The 20723-nt window shown below is 40.5% G+C and overlaps 2 protein-coding genes across 2 annotated transcripts in view; both read left to right on the top strand.

Moving 5' to 3' along the window:
• The window catches only part of slc17a7a (solute carrier family 17 member 7a), a 48165-nt gene extending 41085 nt beyond the window's left edge, over window positions 1-7080 (top strand). Inside the window, exons 10-13 of the mRNA XM_061885077.1 lie at window positions 3677-3787; window positions 3852-3979; window positions 4041-4110; window positions 4179-7080. Of these exons, the coding sequence (XP_061741061.1) occupies window positions 3677-3787; window positions 3852-3979; window positions 4041-4110; window positions 4179-4465 (596 nt within the window). The 3' untranslated portion in view covers window positions 4466-7080. The remainder of the gene's footprint in view (window positions 1-3676; window positions 3788-3851; window positions 3980-4040; window positions 4111-4178) is intronic.
• A 681-nt stretch (window positions 7081-7761) lies between these two features.
• On the top strand, window positions 7762-19812 carry zgc:55558 (GTPase KRas). Its single transcript, XM_061885079.1, has 5 exons — window positions 7762-8072; window positions 8301-8420; window positions 14661-14839; window positions 17768-17927; window positions 19402-19812. Exons 2-5 carry the CDS (start codon window positions 8310-8312, stop codon window positions 19513-19515), a joined length of 564 nt encoding a protein of 187 aa, XP_061741063.1. The 5' UTR covers window positions 7762-8072; window positions 8301-8309; the 3' UTR covers window positions 19516-19812.
• Window positions 19813-20723: the final 911 nt, after the last annotated feature.

The raw sequence follows: 20723 nt of genomic DNA, 5'->3' as shown, positions 1-20723 counted from the left end.
AATGCTTGGCTAAGTTAAGGATACACTCAATCGTGTTTTTAATTATTTCTTTCTTCAGTTCAATAAGTATCGTCCACTTATTCTCAGCATTGTCAATCACACTCACTTTCTTCCTTGCCATGGTTTGATAAACAAAGTGTGAATTTCTAGCCATAGGCCAATGCTAGTGTGTAAGACGAATTGTTTTTGGGCAAATATTACGAGGTTCACTGTGACATTTGCTACACCAACTAATGACGAGGGTGCTTGTAACTCAAATTTTTTCTTGCAACTAAAAGCATAACAGCCAAGAGACAGCTCTTATCTCAAAACATTGTTAAGTTGAGGTACAGTACCACTGTATCTGAAAAAGTATATTTTCAGAAAAATATATTGTGTTTCTTCTTACCCCAGACTGTGTAATTTCTCGGTGATTACATTAGATTTTACTTAAATTCAATATTAAAATCACAGTTTTTTTTATTTTCTCAAGCTGCGATGTCTGAGACTACAAAACTCCCTGATAATGTGCCTAAAGTATTTCCAACAGCACATCATGACAGAATAGATCAGAGATAGTTTGTAGTTTCTCCCCCCGCTCATGTTTTAATTTGTGCTGTCAAATGATTAATTTAAAAAAAATCACATTAATCACGCCGTTCCATTTGGATAAATTATGATGAAAAATGATTGCATAATTTCAATAAACTTTAAAAAAGACCCTAAATTTTTGACGAAAATGCAACTTTATTGTCAGAATGTCATATAGGAACATTTTTTTAAATGCTTTACTTGAATGCATGTCATTTATTTGCTCAAAACTTGCTAACAATTTTATTTAAAGTCCCATCTGGTTTTATTTTAAAATGAAATTTACCGGCAAGTATACCAGTCTGAGTCTCCTCACTCATCTTTGCACTGACATACTAGGCTTAAGCTACATAATGAAGGGGATTCATTGGGACCCATTTGTAGCGGTGTACCTGTGATGAATTTAGGGTGTGCACTCTCCACTTTAGCTGCCAGATGGTAGTTGAGTGTTGAAGATTTGTGTTTTGTGATGATTCCAACTTTGACCGCAGAGTCAGTTGCTATGTAGAGTGGCGCTTTCCATCATTTTCAGTAGACTGGGTTGTAAATAATTAACTCCCCTCTTCTATTCACGCGAATACACCCAGGAATGAGGCCATATGAATGCCTCCCCTACTGTATGTATTAGGGATGTCCCGATCCAGGTTTTTGCACTTCCGATCCGATACCGATATTGTTTTTGCACTTCCGATCCGATACCGATACTGGCCTATCCGAGCATGTATTAAAGTTTAAAGTTATTTAGCCTAATTAGTTGTCGGATTCATGTTGATAAGGGTTTTAGTACTCTTGATAACTAGCCAGCTGAATTAGGTGAGTTTGAATAATACACAATGGTTGGTATTCAAGGATAAACATAAAATAGGAAAAATTTTACATGACAAACAGAAATGGCATCATTAAACAGTAAAAAAGTGAACAGTATAAAGTGCAAATAATGCTGTAAACATTATTTAAAAAAGCAAAACACACAAACAACCTGAGTGGGATAAAATGTCCATAACTCAGCATCAATACTTGCTCTTGAACAAGTGTAAACTTAAAAAAAACTATCAACACACTCCTTTCAAATGTTTGCCCCAGTCAGGGGGGGCAAACATTTGAAATCCTAGGAAAATAGTTAGGAAAATTCTTTCAAACAAAGACGAGCACTTCAAGATGCTCAGGTGTCAGCCTGCTCCTGTGTTCATCTATGAGTGCTAAAAAGCCTCTCACTCGCAAGAGTCATTAAAATGTCTTACAACTTTACCCCCACGCTTAACTTTATTGTGGCATGTTTTGCACTCCACCTCTTCATGTTTTTCGTTTTGAAGGGTAAAATAATCTCACACAGCTGACATTTTTACCGTAGCTTTTAATTCACACGGCCGTCTTAACAGTTAGAACACAGACCTTTGGACGTGTTGAAGGTGTGCTGGAAAATGCGGAACGGAGTGTAGGGAGCAGCAGAAGAGTGGGATGTATTATTTAAATGGTGTGTTGAAAAATACGGACCGAATTTAAAAAAAAAAACTGGATCTGGATCGGCCTTTTCCCATGCCTTGCCGATACGAATTTTTTGGCAAATATCGGCAGCCGATTCGATCCAAATATCAGATTGGGACAACCCTAATATGTATTATTTTTTTAATCGAGTCACCTATAGGGCAGCACGGTGTTAGAGGGGTTAGTGCATCCGTCTCACAATACGAAGGTCCTGAGCAGTCCTCGGTTCAATCCCGGGCTCGGGATCTTTCTGTGTGGAGTTTGCATGTTCTCCCCGTGACTGCATGGGTTCCCTCCAGGTACTTTGGCTTCTTCCCACAAAGACATACACCTGGGGATAGGTTGATTGGCAACACTAAATGGCCCTAGTGTGTGAATGTGAGTGTGAATGTTGTCTGTCTATATGTGTTGACCCTGCGATGAGGTGGCGACTTGTCCAGGGTGTACCCCACCTACCGCCCAAATGCAGCTGAGATAGGCTTCAGCAAACCCCCGCGACCCCAAAAGGGAGAAGCGGTAGGAAATGGATGGATGGATGGAGTCACCTATAGACTAATCAAGGAATCTACCAAAACACAATTTATAACCTCAAGGCGTATTTTAGGGAAAATAGCTGAAAAAAAATATGACTTTTCTGCAGGCATAACTTTCATTCTTTTTTCATCAATATTGAAAATGCTCTTGTGTGCATTAGTAATGTTTACATATAATTATTGAATGTGGAAAAAATAAAACATTTTAAGAAATGTTTCGCTACTCATATTTGGATTTCTTGCCATAGTTCCCTTGTTTAAATACAGTGATTAATCTTTATAAAAACAGTTGGCATCATAAATTAATTTAAATATTTAATTTAGTGGATTTTTATATATATATATATATATATATATATATATATATATATATATATATATATATATATATATATATATATATATTCTTTGCATTTCTATCCTGGATTTTGTCTGAATTATTTTGTTATTTTATGTTTTTTTTTTTGTCTCATAACAATTTAAGAATAAATTAATTTGCCACATAGAGTGATCCAACACACCAACGCTCTCTTGTGCACTCTATTGCAAAGGCTGTGCGGAAACTACGTCCGTGTATTTAAAGTTCCGGGCACTCCATGCGGACCAATTTTTTTTTATAATTTATCATCAAACAAATAATCGATTAATCATTGCAACCCTTCTAACGTATGCATTGACCTAATCACCTACTGTACAACAACCAGTGCCGCCTTTCAGATATCCTACCGCAGTTAAAATAAAAGAGTTTGTGCGGTTAAAATAAATTGCTAGAATAATCTTTACATACAGTAGAAAGGGGATTCACGGTGTACCTGACACATGAAGCGTGAAAAATTTAGGTCGTGCAATCCAGTCTAGCTGCCAGATAGCAGTAAAGTTTAAAATGTGTTTTGTGGCAACTCCAAATCCGACAAAATGATTGACCCTCCCTCCTCCTCTGACGCGAGATCCACCCAGGAATGGGGCAATATGAATCCTTTTCCTACTGTTCATGATTAATGCAATGTTTTTGGTGATTAATCTCATGTGTTAACTTTGTTATTTTTGACAGCCCTAATTTTAATGTTTGTTATCCGGGGTGTTTTCAGGGTTTGGGATGGAGGCCACCCTCCTGCTGGTGGTGGGATATTCGCACACTAAAGGCGTCGCCATATCCTTCCTGGTCCTTGCCGTCGGCTTCAGCGGCTTCGCTATCTCAGGTACAAGATGGACATCAAATCCTCAACGGGAGTGTTTTTTACACTTTGCTTGGTGCTCACGCAGGTTTTAATGTCAACCACCTGGACATCGCCCCTCGTTACGCCAGCATACTGATGGGCATCTCAAACGGGGTGGGGACATTGTCAGGAATGGTGTGTCCTCTCATCGTGGGCGCCATGACTAAACATAAGGTAAGAAAAAAGGCATGTGTCAGTCAAAATGTTAAGATTCTAATTTCCGCGATTCCTGCAGACACGCGATGAGTGGCAGTATGTCTTCCTTATAGCGTCCTTGGTTCATTATGGAGGAGTCATTTTCTACGGTAAGACTTGAAATTTAAATCGTCTGTTGGAAGATGTCTTTGAAGACATTCTCTCTCTTTCTTGTTAGGACTCTTTGCATCAGGGGAAAAGCAGGTGTGGGCCGACATCGAGGACACCAGCGAGGAGAAGTGCGGCATCATCGACGAAGACGAGCTGGCCAACGAGACGGAGGACCTCTACCGTGGCGGCGGTGGCCAGTACGGCGCCATGAACCAACAGGCGGTCGGTACAAACGGAGGCGGAGGAGGCGGCCCTGGATGGGTTTCGGACTGGGATAAGTCGGAGGAGTACGTGCAGCCGCCTGGGCACAACTCATATATGAGCAGGGGCGTCGAGGAGAAGAAGCTGACGTAGGGAAAAAAAACTGATGCAACTAATATTAATCAAGGAGGGAGGTTGTAAGTCACTGCAAAACAGGAAGAACTTGCTGTGTGCGTTTGCACAATGACAAAAGTATCATTTTTCGGTGTGCGTGTGTGTGTGTATGTGTGTGGCTACATTTGTGTACGTCAGTGCTAAACAAAATACATCAACATGTACACTATTTATTTGCTCATCTCATCCCCCACGCCTCCTTTTTGGAGCTTGGCTCGCTGTGATCGGTCCATTTCCATGACATCACCTTTCTCTTACATCGTTCCCATTGTGTTGTATTTCCAATTGTAAAATATTTTTATTGTTAGGGAATCTACTTAAATCACGGGTGTCCAAACATTTTCTGCAAAGGGCCATTTTGTTATTTTTCATTTGCAAAACAAAAAAGGATATCGGGATTTTTTTCAAGCAGTATTTTTTAACCATAACCACCTTTAATTGGCTACAAATAAATGTTCTCAGGTGTGGTCTGTATGGGCCACAGCTTTGCTCAGTTGTACACTTTTCCACCGCTTGTGGTAGTAATGATAATCTCAAACAAACAGAAGAAGTCTGGAGCTAAAGTGAGAGAAGCTTCTCAAGCAATATTTATGACTAAAGTGGTGAAGATGTATTTTCATTTGCGCTTACATTTTATTGATGGTTCAGTGAAGAAACATAATAATTTAGTTTGTTAATTTTAGCACAACATAATTGAAAGTAAATGTATTTTTCGGCAGTTATTTATGAGTCCCTTTTTATGCAGTATATTGGGTTAGTACTTAATTTTCTAATCAGCCTGACCTCGGCCTAAGTTTTATGTGTTATATAAGTAATACTCTTTGTGATTAGTACATGGTTTCATATCATTTGACAAAGTTGCAAACTGTAAGTAGGTTAAACATAATTATTGAATACCATTACAATCAAGAGTAAGATTACTAATTCAATGTTATTTTTTGAGTTTTCCACTGTGCAGTGGAAAAGTTGGACCCCGAGGTTAAGAACACCTCCATTAAAGAGGAAAACAAAAAACTGCATTTGGGTTTTGTTTTTATTAGGGGTGTTTGATAATTCAATATCGTTAATAACGTTAAAAAAATATATTTGTAAATGTTAAAATGAGGGCAGATTACCCATACTGTGGTGCAGGTGGGTTAGGGTGAGCTTCTATTGTAAACTTCCCCTGAGCTCATAGTAAACAAACGTAATGTCGATCAATGAAAAATGTTCGCTTGTGTAAGAAGACGCCTGCTGCTAAAAAGAAGCTGTCCCAAAGACGTGTGAACAAAGTGCAGTCAAATCTATAAAAAAAAATAAAAAAAAAAGTTCAGTGTTGGTCTTGAGAAGCAAGTTTTTAGCGTCAACATTTCAGCTTTTTCTTACTAACTTACACCTATTTGCTTTTTTCTCCCACTTTTAATGTGTTTTTGTATACTCTTTTTAGAATGTGTGGTGGCCTGCTAAATTTTTTTGCTGCACTTTGGACACCCCTGACTTTAATGCAAAAATGTTACGATAAACAATCATCAAGGGGTAAAAAAGGTGCTTATTTGTTGCACTATGACAGGCCTCCTTTCATGTGCATATTTGACACATGCTGGAGCTTGTGCACAAACATGTCTACATGACGCTCACCCGAGTCTGACCTAACTGGGTCATACCCATCTAGGCTCATGGGTCACAAGGCACGTATCCCGACTAAATCATCCGACACTCGGGCCGGGATGTCAGGTAGAGGATGGTCAAAACACGGTGTGTGTTTTCCTTTTTTTGTCCTCACTGCTTTGTTTTCCTCCATCAAAGCAGTTCTTTCTAGTACCCAAACAAAGGGAGTGGGGACATTCGAATTCAGTGTGTGAGGTTGTCTATGTGTGTGTGATAGTGACTGAGCTGTTGTCGGTTGGGTACAGGTGCTGAAACCTTGTGCAGTGAGCATGTTGTGATGAGCACAGCAGTGCACCCCCACCTCCATCCCTGTACTCCTTTAACACAAGGTGGTCTCACTCAAATGCACCATGCGTGCAGGGAGAGTGGCGGCACACTGTATTTGGCACACTTAAGGAAACATATCTTTTTTCTCTCTTTTTTTTAAAGGGTGTTTTTTTTTTTTTGTATACCCCCTTTAAAGCAGTGATGCAGTGGCAGCTGGGTAATGGAGTCGAGGGGAGCTCTGTGCACCAGCACATACACAGAGCCAAGAGACTCAAGACAGGAAGGATATAAAAACACTGCATGCACTCACAAGTCGCAATAATGCACAGGCCTCTCGTCAAAGTTAAAGGTGATTTGATCTCATTCTCTGGGGAGCACAATACACTGCAGGAATGTTTTTTTTTATTAATGATTTATTTATTTTTGAAAGTTAAATGTTATAACAATATGAATGATAATTCTGTGAAAACTTTTCAGTTGTCAATGTTGTATTTGTGTATTTTTAATGAACTTTCTTTTTCGACTCAGTTTATTCCATTATCGTCTTCCTTGCTCCTAATGAGATGTGTTAAAACTTAATGGGAAATTAGTGAAACTATTTTAAGATTGCAAAAAAAAAATATGTGTACAAAGGATGTCATTGTGAAATATCCTGGTGTATAATAAAATTTAGGCAGCGATTTAAAGTGTGTCACTGTTGATTTCAGTCGTGAATTTTCTTTCACTTTATCTTTATTTTCTTTCACTTTCTTTATTTTTATTTTTTTGTCATCGGTTTCCTGTCATTCTGTCTCTTTTTCTCAGGACAGATGGACCCAGGATTATCTCTGTGATTTTAGGCAAAGATTAGATAGGAGAACAGATGCACTCAGTGGGAGAGTGTGGCAGCAGCATGAACGTCACAATGTCAGAGCGTGTGTGAGTGTGTGTGCGTGTGTGCGTGCGTGTGTGTGTGTTCCGTAACTTCCGTTATTCATCTGTATTGATGCTGCATGTTCTGCACTGTGACCACTAGAGGGTAGTAAACGACCAACAAAAATGTGTAAAACAGTACACGTTTAAATGCTGTTTTGTTCGACGACACTCGTTCTACCAACATTTTAATGACAACTTCAATTTGGAATACATTTTCTTGTTAAAACCTCTAATTCGTAGTCATTTGTCTCCTACAGTGTATGCCAGTGCTTTAAACGCTCAGTATTTCAAGTGTCGAGAAGTTACCCTAGACCACGCCTAACTATCGGCATTCAAATGTATGATTGGACAGTTTATTCAAAAGTAGGCGGGATTAAAAATCCAATCTCAACAGCGATTAGTTCACTCTGACGTCAGTTTCAAAGCCGTCGTTTGATTGGTGGTTTGCCTAGGGAGGATTAACGCAATGATTTGGACTGCTTGAACCGCAATGGAGGTTTAATGAGGAGCTCTATGAATTCTGGTGTTTATTTGTTCACAACTTTTACGTAGTCGACTACTTGAGCTCTTAATATTCGTCGACGTTTTGACGTTCAGCTGTAACCCGAAAAAAGGCTTGGGGGCTTCTTTTAAAGTGTTTCTTCGTATGTGTTTGAGGAATGAAATAATCTGAAGCTAAAGCTATGTAGCTAGCAAAACTCATACATTGGCTATAGTGACCTGTCAACTTGCACCCTCTTATCAGTCATTTAATAAGGTAGGTATTTTTTTGTTTTTTTATTTTGTTTTGTTTTTTGACATAATATGGACTTTAGTGCAAGTCATTAACTACAGCAGTGATGGAACTGTTAAAAGTTAAATCTGGTTCGCCATGCCATGTCGACGGTGGATAAAATCAGATGCTATCAGCTTCACCTGCGTGTCAACAAGTCAACGTCGTCTTTTGTTTTGTTTGTTGCTGACATGTTTGTTGTTTTGCTGGCAGTTTGCAGGCATGACCGAGTACAAGCTTGTGGTGGTCGGTGCAGGAGGCGTTGGCAAGAGTGCGCTCACCATCCAGCTCATCCAGAACCACTTTGTGGATGAATATGATCCCACCATTGAGGTGCGAAGGAACTTTAATGTTATCTTGCCATGTCTTTCACTTTTCTCTCTCCACGTTGTCTGTTTTACTTTTGGTGTAAACTCCACTTTTTATGGACTTTTGCCCATCAGCTTCAAACGTCTTCCCCTTTTCCTGCGCCTTGTAAATTATAAAGAAAAATAAGAGCTGAGATAGGCTCCAGCATCCACCGCGACCTCAAAAGGGACAATTGGTAGAAAATGGATGGATGGAAGAGTTTAATGATGCAGGTAATGGTAATACAATCTATTCCACCTATCAATCAATCAATCAATGATTATTTATATAGCCCTAAATCACTAGTGTCTCAAAGGGCTGTACAAACCACAACACAAACCACAACGACATCCTCAGTAGAGCCCACATAAGGGCAAGGAAAACTCACACCCAGTGGGACGTCGGTGACAATGATGACTATGAGAAACCTTGGAGAGGATCTCTAGCGGAACCGGAAGCAATGGATGTCAAGCGGGTCTAACATGATACTGTGAAAGTTCAATCCATAGTGGATCCAACACAACCGTGACAGTCCAGTCCAAAGTGGCTCCAACACAGCAGATAGTCCCGTCCACAGTGGAGCCAGCAGGAAACTACTACAAGCGGAGGTGGATCAGCAGCGCAGGGATGTCCCCAACCGATACACAGGCGAGCGGTCCATCCTGGGCCCCAGCTCTGTACGAGTGGTCAATCCTGGGTCCCGACTCAGGACAGCCAGCACCTCATCCATGGCCACCAGACCGGACCCCTCCAGTGGGACAGAGGAGAAAAAGAAAAGAAACGGCAGATCAACTGGTCTAAAAAGGGAGTCTATTTAAAGGCTAGGGTATACAAATGAGTTTTAAGGTGAGACTTAAATGCTTCTACTGAGGTAGCATCTTGAACTGTTACTGGGAGGGCATTCCAGAGTATTGGAGCCCGAACGGGAAACGCTCAATAGGCCGCAGACTTTTTTTGGGCTCTGAGAATCACTAATAAGCCGGAGTCCTTTGAACGCAGATTTCTTGCTGGGACAAATGGTACAATACAATCGGCAATATAGGCTGGAGCTAGACCGTGTAGTATTTTATACGTAAGTAGTAAAACCTTAACTATAAAATCTTTGTCACATGGTGTGGAAAGAACCAGCTCCAGCTTAATGTGACGAAGACCAAGGAGCTGGTTGTGGACCTGGGAAGGAGGAGGTGTACTTCAGCGACCCCTGTTTCCATCAGGGGGGTGGATGTGGACATGGTAGAGGATTCTAAATACCTCGGTGTACACATGGACAACAAGCTGAATGGGTCAAAACACGCTGAGGTCCTTTACAAGAAGGGACAGAGCCGCCTATACTTCCTCAGGAGGCTAGCATCCTTCAACGTCCGTACAAAGATGTTCTACGAGTCGGTGGTGGCGGGCGCCTTCTTGTACGCCGTGGCCTGCTGGGACAGCGGGCTAAGAGTGAGGGACACAAACAGACTGGACAAGTTGGTAGAGAAGGTCAGTAACGTGGTGGGAGTGGAGCTGGACTCTGGCGGTGGTGTCAGGGAGGAGAAGTCTAGCAAAACTCCTAGCCATTATGGACAACACTTCCCACCCACTACTCTCACACCTTGCGGAGAGAATGAGCACGTTCAGTGGAAGGCTCAGATTTCCTAAATGCAACACGGAACGACACAGGAGGTCCTTCATACCGACAGCCATCAGACTGTATAATGCATATGATCCTTGACTGCACTTAAATGTAGAATACATTTAGAATATATTTATACTGTTCATATATTATATATATAATATGTTATATATTTATTATTTTTGTCTAATGTGAGCGAACAGTGGTGCTGAATTTCCCCCAGAGATCAACAAAGTACTTTCCATTCTATTCTAAAACCCTCTAAAAACTATTCAACAAAGCTTTGAACAAATGCTGTATGTACAGTAAAGGACAAAAGTTTGGACACACATTCACAACACACCCCATTGATAGAGCAAGAAATTCCACTAATCAACCCTGATCTATATGTGTTGGCCCTGCGATGAGGTAGTGACTTGTCCAGGGTGTACCCCGCCTTCCGCCTGATTGTAGCTGAGATTAGGCGCCAGCGCCCCCCGCTACCCCAAAAGGGAATAAGCGGTAGAAAATGGATGGATGGAACCCTGATAAGGCACACTTCCATCCATCCATCTTCAACCGCTTATCTGGAATCGGGTCGTGGGGACAACAGCTCTAGCAGAGAACCCCAACTTCCTCCTGGGGAATCCCGAAGCCTTCCCAGGCCAGAGAGGAAATGCAATCCCCCCATCTGGGCCTTGGCCTGCCGCGGTGTCTCCTCCCAGTGGGACGTGCAACGAGGACCTCCCTAGGGAGACGCTCGTGAGGCATTCGCACGAGATCCCCGAACCACCTAAGCTAGTTCCTTTCCAAGCGAATGAGCAGCGGCTCTACTCCGAGTCTCTCTCGGGGGACTGAACTTCTCACCCCATCTCTAAGGGAGATGCCAGCCACCCTTCTGAGGAAACTCATTTCGGCCGCTTGTAGCCGCGATCTCATTCTTTCGGTCATGACCCACACTTCATGACCATAGGTGAGAGTAGGAATGTAGATGCAGGTAATGGGAATACAATACAAGGCACACCTGTGAAGTGAAAACTATCTCTTGAAGTTCACCGAAATAATGCCAAGAGTGTGCAAAGCAGTAATCAGAGCAATGGGTGGCTATTTTGAAGAATCTAGAATATGAGTCATGTTTTCAGGTATTTCACCTTGCTAAGTACATAACTCCACGTGTGTTCATTCCTAGTTTTGATGCTTTCAGTGACAATCTCCAATGTAAATAGTCATGAACATAAAGAAAACATTGAATGAGGAGGTGTGTCCGAACTTTTGGCCTGTATTGTACATACAGCATGTGTTTAAAGCTTTGTTGAATGGTTTTTAGAGGGCTTTATAGTTTGAATAGATTATATTACTATTACCTGTATCCTTTAACTCTTACTTCTCTTTAAAATTTACAAGGCATAGAAAAGGGGAAGACGTTTGAACATTAAAGATTGAAGCTGATGGGCAAAATTCCATAAAAAGTGGAGTTTACTTAGAATATGTTCTCCATACCAAAGTGTTACCCACATTGAATGAGAAGGTGTGTCCAAACCTTTGGCCTGTATTGTAGTAACCAGAAATTCACAATTAAATGTAGTATTTACAATATTTTGCTCATTTGAGGCAATACTAGAACTTCTCTTTTTGGCACCATTGATTTCATAGTGCCCATAGCAAAGGAAGTGTTTGTTGCTATGTATGTACTAAACGTGTTCAACAAGGAACATAAAACAGTGACTTGCAATGTCGTCTCCTATTGTGATGCCGACTGACTGATGGGATGGTTGTATCTTTCTGGTATGCTAAATTCAGAATAATTCTTAATAATGCTTTAATGTTATCATGCCATGTCTTACACTTTTCTCTTTTTTGTGGGTTGAATGGTGTCTGTTTTACTTTTGGTGTAATGTAAACTCCACTTTTTATGGAATTTTGCCCATCTGCTTCAATCCTTAATGTTCAAACGTCTTTCCCTTTTTCTGTGCCTTGTAAATTATAAAGAGAAATAAGCGTTAAAAGATGCAGGTACCGATCCGTTGTGGTGAAGAAGGAGCTGAGCCGGAAGGCAAAGCTCTCAATTTACCGGTCGATCTACGTTCCCATCCTCACCTATGGTCATGAGCTTTGGGTCATGACCGAAAGGATAAGATCACGGGTACAAGCGGCCGAAATGAGTTTCCTCCGCCGTGTGGCGGGGCTCTCCCTTAGAGATAGGGTGAGAAGCTCTGCCATCCGGGAGGAACTCAAAGTAAAGCCGCTGCTCCTCCACATCGAGAGGAGCCGGATGAGGTGGTTCGGGCATCTGGTCAGGATGCCACCCGAACGCCTCCCTAGGGAGGTGTTTAGGGCACGTCCAACCGGTAGGAGGCCACGGGGAATACCCAGGACACGTTGGGAAGACTATGTCTCCCGGCTGGCCTGGGAACGCCTCGGGATCCCCCGGGAAGAGCTAGACGAAGTGGCTGGGGAGAGGGAAGTCTGGACTTCCCTGCTTAGGCTGCTGCCCCCGCGACCCGACCTCAGATAAGCGGAAGAAGATGGATGGCTGGATGGATAGATGCAGGTAAAGGGAATACAATTTATTTCACCTATAAAGCCCTGTAAAAACCATTTAAAAAAAGCTTCAAACACATGCTGTATGTACAGTACAGGCCAAAAGTTTAGACACACCTTCTCAATCAATGCATTTTCTTTATGTTCTTGACTATTTACATTGTGGATTGTCACTGAAGGCATCAAAACTTTGAATGAACACATGTGGAGTTATGTACCTAACAAAAAATGTTGAACATATTTTATATTCTATTTTCTTCAAAGTAGCCACCCTTTGCGCTGGTTACTGCTTCGCACACTCTTTGCATTCTCTCGATGAGCTTCAAGAGGTAGTCACCTGAAATGGTTTTCACTTCACAGCTGTGTCTTATCAGGGTTCATCCATCCATCAATCCATCCATCCATCCATCCATCCATCCATTTCTACCGCTTGTCCCTTTTGGGGTTGCGGGGGGTGCTGGAGCCTATCTCAACTGCATTCGGGCGGAAGGTGGTGTACACCCTGGACAAGTTGCCACCTAATCACAGGGCCAACACAGACAACATTCAGGGTTGATTAGTGGAATTTCTTGCTTTATCAATGGGGTTGGAACCATCAGTTGTGTTGTGAATGAGAAGGTGTCTCCAAATTTTTGGCCTGTACTGTATGTAAGATAGTAATACGCACATTCATCCTAACATGTAGTGTTTACACTATTTGTCTAATTTTAAGCATTGCTATAATTTCTTTCCTGGGTGCACTGATTTGACACCTGTGAAGAGAAAACCATTTCAGGTGACTATCTCTTGAAGCTTGTTGAGAGAATGCCCAAGAGTGTGCAAAGCCGTAATCAGAGCAAAGGGTGGCTGTTTTGAAAAACCTAGAGCATAAAACATCCATCCATCCATGTTCCTACCGCTTGTCCCTTTTGGGGCCGTGGGGGGTGCTGGAGCCTATCTAAGCTGCATCGGGGCGGAAGGCGGCGTAGACCCTGGACAAGTCGCCGCCTAATTGCAGGGCCAACACAGATGGTCAGACAATATTCACACTTACATTATGTTTTCAGTTATTTCACCTATTTTTGTTAAGTACATAACTCCACATGTGTTCTAGTGACAATCTACAATGTAAATAGTCATGAAAACAAAGAAAACACATTGAATGAGAAGGTTTGTCCAAACCTTTGTTCTGTACTGTAAGTATGTATTGTAGTAACCGGCATTTCACAATTACATGTAATATTTATTATGTTTTGCTAATTTGAGACATTTCCAAAACGTCTCCTTTTGGCACCATTGATTTCATAGTGCCCGTAGCAAAGGAAGTGTCGATTGCTATGTATGTACTAAACTTTCTCAACAAGAACATAAAACGGTGACTTGCAATGTCTCCTACTGGGATGACGACCGACGGACGGGATGGTTGTATCTTTCTGGAGATGCTAAATTCAAAATAATCCTCACTACTCAGATAAAAAATCTTTCTTGCGATTTTGTGGTGGTTCTATGCTGCATTCTATTTGTTAAAAAACATATAGTATCAAGTTTGTAGGGTGTTGGCTTTTAAAGGGAAACTGCACTTTTCCCCTTTTTAAAGTTGCAACTGAATATACATTTTAAACATATAATATGTCAAAAACATAATAAGGACTCTGGAGGTGATGCAAAAGAATAATAGGACTGAGAAATATCAATCAAGCACTTTTATGCACACAATCAAGCCCTGTAAAATAAAAGGAAGAAAATGCTTCCTACTCCTTTTCAAGCATGTTGCGAAGCGATACGTAAATTTTATGGTGTACCACTTTACATGTTAGAAATAAACCTAAACCAACCCAAATTAATGTGATGGTTCCTGAATGACAGCCAGCAAGGCTCACTGGTGACAAAGAGTGTCAAGTCATCTTTTTTAGCAGTGTATTGTGTCAACAATTTGTATTTTATTGGCTTTATTCTCTGACAGTTATCTCTGTCATGGCTTTAAGATGTCCAACTAGTTCATTGACAAACATTTCAACAGGTTGCGCCACAAATCGTTCACTAAGGTACAGAATTGCAGTATGCTTGTTTGCTAAACTGCTAACTGCTCCCATGCTGTCCTGTGCCGCTCGCAGGACTCCTACAGGAAGCAGGTGGTGATAGACGGAGAGACCTGTCTGTTGGACATCCTGGACACTGCGGGACAGGAGGAGTACAGCGCCATGAGGGACCAATACATGAGGACAGGGGAGGGCTTCCTCTGCGTGTACGCCATCAACAACACCAAGTCTTTTGAGGATGTTCACCTCTACAGGTACGTGCTATGGCTATATAGGAGGGAGAGTTGAAAGTGTCAAAATAAAAGCCTTGCAGCATGTGCACACTTGACGTCAGTGACATGAACGCTAAAGTACTAAAAGAACAATGATTGTTTGAAAGTTCCTCTTGCTCAGAACTCTATTTGAACATGTTTGATGGTGTTGTTTTTGGAAACATACTGTAGGTCTAAACCAAAGATACAAAAATAGAACAAAACCCTATTTTGTCTTTATTCCTGTGATTCTGAAATGATAATAATACAATGTGTCTGAACTGACATGCGTGGGTTTAGATTTGATTTCCTTTGGGTTATATTTGTACTAAATGGAAATTGGGTAAAAGAAGCTTAGGGTTTTAAGTGTACATACAATAGTGGATGTAATGTGACCACATCCATTAAATGTTACCTACAGTCACTGATTTATGCACACTAGTAGTGGTTCACTATGGCGACACCAAATAGGATAGTAATGGGTACAATAATCGATTGAAAGGAATTATTCGGAATCAATTGTGGCAACATGAAGTGCACTATTCGGCTGCAACCTGCAGAGGTGCTATCGATTCAGGAGCCTCAGCGCCATGTAGAAAGAGAGTATGGCCAACTAAACAACAGCCGCCATGATTGCTACCGATGACGTGTGGGGCAGTGCATGGATGCATGCATTGCACTAGTTCTGACATTAGTTTTCCTAACTAAACCATATTAATATGTCTAAAATAGTTCTAAACGGACTCCAGCTCATAAATTTACAATAAAACATGCTTTTATTTTGTAAAAATATAATTTTGCGCTTTATACATTAATGCAGTGTTTTGTGACTAGCAGGCCATCTGATACGCACCCGATGGTGCAATAAACGTAAAAAAAATACACAAAACAGCCTAAAAAACAACTTATTACCCTCATTTTGCCAAAATCTTTTATTAGTTTTGGACCAACAATCACTTAGAAATTATGACTTTTCGGGCTTCCTCCCCCCGCCAAAAACATGCACCTGGGGATAGGTTGATTGGCAACACTAAATTGGCCCTAGTGTGTGAATGTGAGTGTGAATGTTGTCTATCTGTGTTGGCCCTGTGATGAGGTGGCGACTTGCCCAGAGTGTACGCCGCCTTCCGCCCGAATCCAGCCGAGATAGGCTCAAGCAGCCCCCGCTACCCCGATCGGGACAAGCGGTAAAAAAGGGAATGATGGATGGGTATGTTAACTGTGGTGTCTGCCGCCAATGTATTTGTAATCACTGTACGTATCACTCATTATTCATCATTCTAACTCATCTTTCTTTTTTGTAATATGCTATGTGATTAAGAGTACTTTTGTATTTATTTTACCATATTTCAGCTCAATAACTCAGATATAGTAGCAAGCAGTATTGAATATGGAGTAATTTTTGGTCCAGAACATATTGTGCTTTATCCTTTATTGATGTATTTTTTGCCACTTGTTTTATATTTTGTATATGAAATTCCCAGGTCATTTTGTCATCTATTATTACACTCAAAATGTGGTTTATTTTACTCCTTTAATCTCCGTCTATTTGTATTTGTGGGATTTTTACATGTCGAAAAACTAATGAGAAAGCGCCGCAAACACAGCATCAGCTCAAAGTTAGTAGCAGTAATGGCACCCTGTAGTCACATGGCCAACTCTCACGATACACGACTCTGAGGAGCCTCTCCCACACTGCTAGTCAGTGGTTACAGAAGGTGACAAAGGTATTTATCTGTGCATTTCACACAGAACCCATCAAAGACTGTTCATACAGCAACACAGTATCTTTCTACAAAGAATCAGTGAGTAGGGCTGTAGCAATTCGATTAGGAAAAAAAGCATTGATTTTGTATTTTGTTCATTTGATGATTTTTAATGAGTAAAATACGCGGACATATGTTTTCACAAGACTGTTCTATGACTGAGTGATGCACCTATTGGTGATGCAGCTCACACTGCGGGTAATGTGGCTTTTGTGAGTGTGTGGCGGCACCAGCGGAGCAAAATGGCTCAAAGAAAAGCGACAAGGTGGAAAGAGAGCAAAAGGTCCAAAAAAGACCAAAATTGTGTTGAAATGTTTTCACTGTCGAACAGAGCTAACATTTCACAATATTACTACACCAGCGATACAACATTACCAAAAATCAACCTGCATATTTAAGAGCAGCAAATAGAAGAAAAAGTCAATTTTGGCAGCTAACGTCATTTTATGTTTGACTTGCATAACAGAGGTTTTATTCAAACACATTTGAGGACATCTTCAGTTTCCATGCTAATTCTAACAAGTTCTTAGTCCGAAACCAAACACCGCTCCTCCAATTAATACATTTTTTAAATTTGTATGTGTTAAATAGTTAAACACATTTTCACTACATAAATCAGTCTTTTTGTTTAGTTTGATTCTTTTATTTCTTACCTGGTTTTAAGCTACACAGTTTGTATTGTACTTGTTTCTCCAACATAACATTGTGAGGCTCCTGTGGTAAAAGTGCAATTTCAATGTAATGTGCATTAATAAGAATAAATAATGAAAGTCGTTAGAAAAATTATTTTTTCAACTATTTTCCTAAAAGATGCATTGAGGTTTGACAGTGTTTTTTTCGATTTTTCTGACAAATGACTCAATAGATTACTCGATGACTAAAATAATCGATAGCTGCAGTCCTATAAGTGAATGTCCAGAGTCACACTATTGTCCAGGCCTCTGTTTTTCCTTTCACACAGCCACTGTCATGCCTATGGTACTACTTTAGGACTCTGAATATTCCTGCCGGTGTTGTTTAGAGTCAAGTATTGTAAAAAGTTGTGTCTTATGTGCAAACTGGAAAGAGCTCCAAAAGAGAAACAAGATTGCAGCTACATCCTCACAATACAGCAGTCGTATGTAGGTTGTCTTGATCTCCTGTTGCTTGGTCTTCCTGTTCTCAGAGAGCAGATCAACAGGGTGAAGGACAGCGACAGTGTTCCTATGGTGCTGGTAGGCAACAAGAGTGACCTGAGCTCACGCTCCGTGGAGACACGACAGGCACAGGAGCTGGCCAGAAGCTACGGCGTACCCTTTGTGGAGACCTCCGCCAAAACCAGACAGGTAGGTGGCAAAGATGGCTGAGTAGATGTTGTATGTATCTGGGTAAAATACTCCATTCGATGGACTATACATCAATGATCTTTTACATGTTGCAATATTGATTCACAGGGCGTGTAATATCGATTACCCTGCACACCCCTGTAGCTGCAGCAGTGTTACTCACAAACTATGCTAATGATCATAAATATCTGACTGAAATTGGTATTGATTATATTTGTAGCTTAGAGTCTTGTAAGTTAAAAAACATAAAGGAGGCATTTGGGAGGTACTTTTGTGAGCGTCTTCATTTTCCTACACGCGGCACTGTGAAGTGCACTAGTAAAACCGAACAAACTAAAATCTATACATAAAGCATTTCATCCTATCCTACTGCGCTAACAAAATAAGAGTCTCAGAATTACTGTTAATTTGCACTTGAAATAATATTTTAATGCATTTTGCAGTGATGGAATGTGGCAATACAATTACTCTTCCTTAATTTCTAAATTGCACTTTTTGAGACTTCTAAGAAATTCTAAACTGTCTAAGGTTGTTTATTGTGAAGACAAATTTGTGTTTTGTAACAGATTTGAGACATTTTTAATATTAAGTGTAGACCAAATTGTATTGTGATTAATTGGTTCAGAACCTTATGAATGGAAATCAGATCAATTTGGGAACTTGGGCAATATACCAGCCCTAATGTTGACACACATTTACAACACTGTATGTACAGTGTAAGTCAACTTTTCTACATCTGAACCGCTACAGTTCAAAAAGGTCGTGTTGTGTCTGAAACACACCACATGGTGAAGCTGTTATTAATCCCCAAGATTTGACCCCATGAATCTGATTGACTCGAAATGTCTTGCTGTACCTTTTAGGGTGTTGAACCAAATCACCTCCAAATTTGAGCAAGATTAGTTAAAAAACGGGCAGCACGGTAGAAGAGGGGTTAGTGCATCTGCCTCACACTACGAAGGTCCTGAGCAGTCCTGGGTTTAGTCCCGGGCTCAGGATCTTTCTGTGTGGAGTATGCATGTTCTCCCCGTGACTGCGTGGGTTCCCTCCAGCTACTCCGGCTTCCTCTCACCTCCAAAGACATGCACCAAGGGATAAGTTGATTGGTAACACTAAATGGCCCTAGTGTGTGAATGTGAGTGTGAATGTTGTCCATCTGGGATGAGATGGCAACTTGTCCAGGGTGTACCCCGCCTACCGCCCGAATGCAGCTGAGAGGCTCCAGCGACCCCAAAAGGGACAAGCGGTAGAAAATGGATGGATGGTTTAAAAAACATGGCCGCCATTAAGCAAAAGGTTTTTAGCAGCTAATTGTCCATTCGTCAGTGATCATTTCTCTGATTATAAAACTCTGAATATAGCAGTATTACATGAGTGCTAGCATGGCTTCCTAATCAATTTTAAAGCAACCCATAGAGGGCGCTACTAATGTCCTCTTACACCAGTGTGACACGGATTTTTGTGTTTTTGGTAGGGCGTGGAGGAAGCCTTCTACTCGCTAGTACGAGAGATCAGAAAATACAAGGAGACCAATCGCAGCAACAAGAAGAGCAAGAAGAACACTCAGAGACGTTGCATGATACTATAGCAACACACACACACACACACCCCTCCCTTATGCCAGGTAGGTACCATCATCTGAAATGTAGTTTTCCATTTAATGCTGTGAACTTTTAATTTTTGAAGCCCAAACTAAACGTTCAGTTTGCAGCATTTTTTTAATTTTAGGTAAAAAACATTGTTGCTCCAGTAAATAGTGTTGTTGCACTTTGACTGATGACTCATTCAGGACAAAAGGCAACAGGCCGGTGACATTCATGGGTATTGTTTTGTTTTTTGCTCTTGATTTTTGGCACAACTCCATAAAAGAAACATTTTGATTTTATTCGCTGGTGTCATTTTTTCCCTCTAAAACTAACTTTCCACATTAACCAAATTCCCTGCACTGAACGGGTGACATCAAGTGGACCAAATGTAGCCACACGGAGGCGCTGTTGCAAAATTACTTAAGGATTTTGGCCTGATGGAATAATTTCTTTTTTACAGTTTTTATTTGTTTCTGCTTGTAGTTGAGAACAAAGAACATAAACTTAAAAAAAAAAGTTCTAATTAATTACAAATAAGTTATCCTGCACTTTCAACAGCCAACCACAATAAAGTCTAAAACTTGTATAGTAGTAATAGAAATGTTTCGTTGTAACAGAAATTTAGCGTGGCAATTTATGAAACTTGACATACATCCAGTCTGCAGCTCCTCCTGAAGTGGAGCAGCTTGAAAGTGAAAGTACATTATTAGGTCAACAATGTCTCACATCCTGTTTAGTGGGAATTAACACAAACATACTCAAACTATTCATTTTCATCAAAAAAATATGTACAGCAAATCAAGGCGGTTAAGAAAGACCTTTGACTGTAAATACCGAAGCGATCCAAAAGCAAACATACAACACTAATCTTGTACTTGACATGTTTTAAGTGTTAATCCCTTAATCCTGTCTTCTAAATCCACTGTTTCCTGCTGTCTGCCACTTATTGATAAATTAATATCATTGACTCTTTAGAGGACATGAAGTCAAATGTCATTTACTGTAGTAATCATTTGCACTAATATTTTCTAAACACAAAGTTCCCTCTTGTGGACATGCAAAGACATTAATAAATTAAACCATCTACTGTATTTATTATATAACCATTTTCATTCCATCCATCCATTTTCTACTGCTTGTCCCTATGATAGTCTGTATTTTGGATTATTGACATACAAAATATATAGAATTTTTAAATGAATACTGTTTA

This window comes from Nerophis ophidion, linkage group LG23 (genome assembly GCF_033978795.1).
Source record: "Nerophis ophidion isolate RoL-2023_Sa linkage group LG23, RoL_Noph_v1.0, whole genome shotgun sequence".
Lineage (NCBI taxonomy): Eukaryota > Metazoa > Chordata > Actinopteri > Syngnathiformes > Syngnathidae > Nerophis > Nerophis ophidion.
Note: the sequence above shows the minus strand (reverse complement) of the source record. Positions and strands in the feature narration are given on the sequence as shown.

What these genes read in the sequence shown, in the direction of transcription:
- zgc:55558 (XM_061885079.1), top strand. Translation starts at nt 8,310, where the DNA reads ATGACCGAGTACAAGCTTGTGGTGGTCGGTGCAGGAGGCGTTGGCAAG. An exon ending in AATATGATCCCACCATTGAG is followed by an intron (nt 8,421 to 14,660) that starts GTGCGAAGGAAC and finishes TGCCGCTCGCAG; the next exon opens with GACTCCTACAGGAAGCAGGT. An exon ending in CCTCCGCCAAAACCAGACAG is followed by an intron (nt 17,928 to 19,401) that starts GTAGGTGGCAAA and finishes TGTTTTTGGTAG; the next exon opens with GGCGTGGAGGAAGCCTTCTA.